Here is a 7,110-nt window from a genome sequence, read left to right as displayed (position 1 = left end):
GGCGTGTTTGTTTTGGTGATTTCAAATGTCAACATTGGCTACCAGAAATCGCTTACCCCACCTTTAATTGTGATTTTTTATACATTTTTAAAAAAGTCAGAATTGAGAGTTTATAACTCACAATTTGAAGTTATAGGCTCATAACTGCAAGTTTACATCTTGCAATTGTTTTTTTTTCTGTAACAAAATAAAAAAGGTAATTTCGACTTTTTAACTTTTCTTTTTTTCTCTTAGAATTGCGAGTTTATAGCCTATAGTTCGGACACCCCCTAGAATAGCAAGAAAAAAGGCTAAATTGTGAGATAAAAAGTCACAATTATCTTTTTTTTTTCCCCCTGTGGTGGAAATAAGCTTCCATAAATTAACAAGTGACAGTGATATTGTCATAACTAAAAAAGGGAAAAAAATTAACTTAATGGTTTATTCATAGAAATATTATTACTTGTAGTGCTGTGCTAAACAGCTGCCTGTCGTGTTGAATGCACTGTGCAACTGACTCATCATAATGTAGTTCACATGATTGTGTTACTTTGAAAAGGCTAGGGTAAACTGATTTTAATGAAGTGGAAATCTGTGATGAGTCACTTGCACAGTACATTCAACATGACAGGCAGCTGTAAATGGCTTTCCGTTGTCAAATTTCATTAATATGTCGACAGCACAGACAGTTGAAATTTTAAAGGACAGTCTAAGTAATGATCAGAACGTATGTGTGTGAATCTATATTACTTATTCAGAGTTAAATGCCATCTATGAGGACAACTACAAGACTGTGATGAAAAATCATAGTAAAAGTAAAACCTGAGAAAGTGACACATTTTAAACAGAATCTCTTCAAATGTGCAGGTGAAAAAGATTCAGTCAGGGAATTCATCACCTTTATTACTCTCACATATTAAAACAACAAATAAAATGAAGTAGTTGAGTTTGTGGGCTTGGCGTTGTATTTACAGACATCAATTACCATCAATTTTAAGAATAACAACTGCAAATTAAATGGTTATCACTTCTGGGCTATGTCGCATTTGCAACTGCTGTTAGGAGGGTTTTAACATTGATAAAGAAGCATTATGGAGAGTCATTTAGTGCAAACACAATACATCTTTTCACTTTTCCATGACAAGATCAATGTCAGACTGCAAATAAATTTCTCAGAACAGCTTTCAGCATAAAATGCTTACAACCCTTGGGTCTGACATTCAAACTAATTCATGCTGACATCATTTAAGAAAAAAAAAGACTAAAACACATTAAGATCTCATTGATAATGGAGCTAGGTGGAGCACAATTCTAAACAGGCTATACAGGTAATTCTACAGGTAGCAGACTGGTCAGATTTTAAGGGATTGTTAGTGCATACAGTGTTTTAATGACTAGAAATGTGTGGAACCCATTTTAATAACCTCCCTTTAGCTAAAATTCATGGTGAACAGAAAGGTTTATGAACAGCATGATGGAACATGGATAAGAAAACACTATAACAGACTATTTCCAATCTTGCTGACTTTGGAACATCAAGTGAAGGCTAAACATGAATTTTGATTAATTTTGCACATTCGGCACAATATGAAAAGTTCTTACTTTTCTGCGGTCAAATTTTTTGAGGACTTCATGGAGTTTATGCAGTTTCACTCTGGTGTCCTCCTCTAGAAACATGATCCAAGATGAGTTCTTGCCAAACTGTGATGACAAGCTAAAGGAGAAAAAACATTCTGCATTATTAACAATTTTAAATAAATTTTATACTAGTTGATACAAACATATCAACAGACTATAATCATTCATAATTAGTCTGTGCATTAGTGGTGGGATTACTTTTTAAATAAATTATTTCTGCAAGTTACATTTTTACTCCAGTAGGTGATAACAAAGAGTTTTATAAATGAGTCACTGAATTGTTCAAATGATTTGTTCAAAAACACTGATTCATTCAGTAGGGAAACATGTGTTTGTTTTATAAATGAGTCATTGAATCATTCACTCAAACAATTTGTTTGAGAACACTGATTCATTCAGGAACTAAATAAGTAAAATACAAATCACTGTCCTTGTGAGTCACTGAATCATTCACTCAATTGAATCATTCAAAATACTGATTAATTCAGGGACCACTACTGTGTGATGCTAGCTAGATGCACAACAGTTGATTCTGCTGTGACTTTTGAAACTATTTTTGTTTGCAGAGAAAAACACACAAAGTAATTGGCAATACCGTGTCTAAAATCCAATATAAAATATGAGTATTAAAACAAATATATTAAATATCCAATATTAATATTTGAATAATAACAACAACAACTATTATTAATAATAAAATAAAATATGAATACTTCACAATATACAATATTACTATTTATTTATTTTTATAATATACAATATTATTAATTAATGATTTTGCCAAATCACATGAACAAGAGCACTCTTGTTCATGTGATATCATTTAAATAACTCCAAACACATCAACAACATACAAATCTTGAACAAGAATTCTACACCGCAATAATGCGAAATGAACCAAACTAAAACATTCACACATTGGTAATGTCAGTATTTACAGCACTTACAAGGGCAGTAGTGGGAGAATGCTCCAGTCTCCCTCATTGTCTGTCAGCGTGTGCAGGAGCAGGATGACAGGGGGACTCTGAAAGAGACAAACACTATTACAGCTACTGTCAGATGAAGAAAAATGGGAAGATACTGTGAGAACAGCTATCAAGTCAGTTTGTCTGATTTGAGACCGTAGTTTACTTGCAGGGTAACAGCCAATGCGCTGGATGGACTTTAGAGAAAGAGCAGAAGAGAGATCCGTTTAAGACACAGACCTTTTATTGTTTCATTCACACCAATAAGGATTACTATAATGATAACTATAAAAGTGTCCACACAAATGGAAAACACCATACCTTTTAATATAAGTGCTCGTTATGTTATCTCATCTGCCACTTCAAATGTGCAAGCTCTTTAAAGACGGGTGGGTTCTGTTTTCATTCATCAGCTGGAAGAAAGATAATTCTGAAAGTGATTCCAATGCTGTTATTGTTACATACCACTGTTCAAAAGTTTGGGGTTGGTAGGATTTATTTATTTATTTTTCTTATTTTTTTTTTATTTTTTTAAGATATCTCTTATGTTCATCAAGGCTGTATATATTTGATAAAAAATACAAGTAAAAACACTAATATGAAATATTTTTACAGTTAAAATAAATTTTCTCTAAGTTTTTTTGTAACATTATAAATGCCTTTACTGTCACTTTTGATTAATATAATACATGTTTGCTAAATAAAAGTATATATTTTTGCCAATTTAAAACTTACCACTTAAAGGGGTCATATGATGCGATTTCAAGTTTTGTGCAAGCTGATTGTGCATAGATAAGATCCAAAGTACAGATACTTGAAAAATTTACTTAAGTACAGTAACGAAGTAAAACTACTCCGTTACTGTCCACCACTGCTTAAATCTGTAGAGAATCATAACCTTGAGTAACAAAACTGTTTCTATGCTATAAAAAAAAAAAATCAGATGCATTTCAAAATCCTTTCAGCACTAACATTTTCAGCCTAGGGCAATTTACATCTGTGATTTTAATAGGAGTGACAATGAATCAGATGAGAGAGTGTTCATGTTCAAAACTGCCCCCTTAATACAGTGGGTATAGAAAAGAATCAGCCCCCTTTTGTTTTATCCAGCTGTATTTACTCAGTGCAACTTTGAACATCCAAGTGAAAGATACATCACCAACATGTCAGAAAAAAACAAAAACATATTGAGTTGGAAAAAGGATAACCACCCTTGTGTCAGTATTTTGCTGAACCACCTTTTGCTTTAATTACCTTTAATCTGTTGGGATTTGTCTCAGCTAACTTTGCACATCTAGACTTTGCAATATATGCCCACTCTTCTTTGCAGAACTGCTCATGTTCAGTTAAATTCGATGGTGACCGTTTGTAGACTGCAGTCTTCAAGTCATTCCACAGATATTCAATGGGGTTTAAGTCTGGGTTCTGACTAGGCCATGCAAGGACAATCACCTTTTTCTCCTTCAACCACTGTGTGCTCAGTTTTGCTGTGTGCTTTGGGTCATTGTCATGTTGGAAGGTAAACCTTCTTCCCATTGACAGAGGGCAGCAGATTTTTCAGAATTTTGAAAAAAATGTCAGAATTTGATGGTATTTTGCCCCATCCATTTTTCTTTCTATCCTGACAAGTGCTCCGGTCCCTGCTGCAGAGAAACACCTGTCACATGCACACAATGACCACTCTTTGTCATAAATTCCTGCAACTGCTTCAAAGTTGCTGTAGGCCTCTTGGTCGCCTCTCTAACCAGTTTCCTCCTGGTTCTTTCATCCAGTTTGGAGTGACGTCCCGATCAGGGAGGGTCTGTGTTGTACCAAATACCTTCCACTTCTTAATAATAGACTTCACTGTGCTTCTAGGCATTGATAAAGCCTTTGAAATTTTTTTGTATCCATCTCCTGACTTGCACCTGTCCACAACTTTATCCCGGAGATCTATTGACAGTGCCTTGCCACCCATAATTGATTGTTTGCTTCAGTTACACTGCCAAGGACTGAAATGCTCCAGGAAAGCTCTTTTCATGCTGAGCTAATCAAAATGACCACAGCTGATCACAGCTGAAAGTCAATTGGCTCTGTGTGCCTTTGAGAAGGTGATTAGCTATACCTGATTGAGGTTACAAGTCATTTTTAGGAGGGGGTGATCCTTTTTCCAACTCCGTGATTTATTAATTTTTTTTTTCTGACATGCTGGTGATATATATTTTACTTGTTATTTGTTGCACTGAGTAAATACAGCTGGATAAAACAAAAACTGCATCAGTCTTCATTTCAGGCTGCAAAGCAAAAAGATGTGATTCTTTTCTATCCCCACTGTATATTCACAAATGTGCCCTCAAAGCTTCTCTAAATCTCTAAAGAGACACATGAATGACTTAATATAGATCTGAGGACTTTGTGACATCCATCGTCTGTCTTCATACAGCTCATCAGCATGTGAACAGGGCAAAAAGGGATTGTGATTACACCGTGACTCAAGGCGACAACGAAGATAGGGGTCGGTGTGACCTTGCTACCTTATGTTACCTCAGATGGTTGCCTTGGTTCAATCACGTGGCGGCCAGAGACCGGAACGGCAAGAAATTAACACTCTTATCTTAGATGTGTCTGATCTGTCTGCCATGGGAAGACAAAGTGCAAAAACAGACATAAGCTTGCATGTAGCGAGTTCAATGAACCTAGTTTGTCCCCAGTTTTAGTTTAACTTCATTGGTAAAGAAATGGTTCTACTATCAAAATTTCTCCATTCAATTATCTGTTCAGTAATTAACCTTTGTGCTATTCTCAGGTTGACATTTTTTGTGGAAAATGCTTTTAATCTAAAATTGATACAAAGGTGATTTAAATGTCAGGCTTTGGGTGGAATATAGCCTTGAGACAATACAGACTATAAAATGAACCATTAGTAATCTATGCTTGGCCAAACAACTGGACTGATAGCTTCAAAAAATACTTAATATGTTAAATAAGATGCATGTTTTTGACCAGCAACAACTAATTTACAGCAGAGAATGGTCAATGTAACCATTAAGCTAATCTTTTATGATTGTATAATGTCATAAAATACACAAAGCCAGCAGGCAGCATCTAAACAGTATTTTAAAAGGGAATGTCAGGTCAAACAAATACAAATCATTATAAGGATGCATTTCAGTTGTGAGGTCATGTTGACTTAGCCAATGTTCTCTGCCCATCGGCCTGATTACCAGAGAGACTGGGACAAACATAACACATTGCACTGCCCTGCTAAAGGGTGCTTGGTTTAACCACGTCTGTGCATCAGAGTAATTAATTAGGGCAAATTTGAGCTAATGGATGAAATCACAGCCTCCTCATCATCTGCAATGAATTACCCAGTTGACTTTTCCAAGTCACTTGCAATTACAGAACTCCTTCCACAACTTATTGTATGAATCAGAAAGCATTATATTATAAATTCAACTTTATGTCTGCAAACTCCAAAACGGAATTACTAACTTACATTAACATTTTCTGGAAATATCAGTGCTTGAAAAACAGCAAAAGAACTATTTGCACATACAGAGAAACATACAGAATCACACACACACACACACACACACAAACACATAATTATGTGCACACAGAAACTTTCATTCAAAATTTGAAGGAATTTTAGCAGTATTTTACCAAATAACCAAGGCAACAAAAACCCTTTATTTTGTGGAAAACACAGTGATCAAAATTATAGAACAGCAATGACTGTAGAACAAAGACAGATTACAACTACAATTTCTGAAGGTTACAGCAAACAAAAATTAGTAGGATGTGTAGAGGCCCGTGCTTTGAATGACTCCAGCACATCTGCGGCCACAGCACATCACTAGTTTCTCAGACTGCGCTGGTGTGATCTTGGTCCACTCTTCTTCCAGTCTCTTCCACAGTTTAGTAATTGTGGTGGGTTTCTTAGCCATAACGTTGTCACCAAAGATATTCCTGAGATTTTCAGTGAGGTTTAGATCAGGACTCTGGGCCGGCCATTTCATTATTTCAATGTTTTCAGCTTCAAGGAACTGCTTTACCCGTTTTGCTGTGTGACAGGGGGCATTGTCCTGCATGAAAATTGCTGGTTGATTGGGCGATGAATGCAGGGAAGTTGCTGCAAGAGGCCCAACTCCTGCTGCAGAAAACATCCCCCAAACCATGACACTTCCTCACAGATTTGGAACGACCAACTTCTCTTGCTATGGTTGAAAGGGTCATCCCTTTCAGGGATACAAGAAATTCCGCTCTTTAAGATGACATACAGGGCCATACTCTAAAAAAAAAATTCCGAAACTTATACAAAGCCTGAAGGAGTGTATTTGGCACGGAAATACTCCGTCATACGTCCAAATCACTTTTTGAAACTTTGTCCATGTTTAGCATGAGAATCCAACTCTTTAACAGTGTAAATAACTCAGAATGCATGAAATCTCTGTTAGGATAACTTCAAACAGGACTAATAGTGACCTCAAAATTTAGGAAATTGTAGGTTGCTCTCTAATTTCTGTGTGTGTGTGTGTGTGTGTGT

The 7,110-nt window shown here is 35.8% G+C and overlaps 1 protein-coding gene across 5 annotated transcripts in view; it reads right to left on the bottom strand.

Annotated features, from left to right (window-relative positions):
* LOC107682850 (beta-1,3-glucosyltransferase-like) overlaps positions 1 to 7,110 on the bottom strand; it is a 73,104-nt gene that overhangs the window by 20,398 nt on the left and 45,596 nt on the right. For all 5 annotated transcript variants that reach the window (XM_016478974.1, XM_016478981.1, XM_016479001.1 and 2 more), the window contains exons 5-6: positions 2,565 to 2,641; positions 1,582 to 1,693 (exon numbers count right to left, since the gene is read on the bottom strand). In XM_016478974.1, coding sequence (XP_016334460.1) covers positions 1,582 to 1,693; positions 2,565 to 2,641 — 189 coding nt within the window. The remainder of the gene's footprint in view (positions 1 to 1,581; positions 1,694 to 2,564; positions 2,642 to 7,110) is intronic.

This window comes from Sinocyclocheilus anshuiensis, unplaced genomic scaffold, assembly GCF_001515605.1.
Source record: "Sinocyclocheilus anshuiensis isolate Anshui unplaced genomic scaffold, SAMN03320099.WGS_v1.1 scaffold1170, whole genome shotgun sequence".
In the NCBI taxonomy this organism is placed as follows: Eukaryota; Metazoa; Chordata; class Actinopteri; order Cypriniformes; family Cyprinidae; genus Sinocyclocheilus; species Sinocyclocheilus anshuiensis.
The sequence above is the reverse complement of the archived record's forward strand: the minus strand, read 5'-3'. Positions and strand labels throughout refer to the sequence as shown.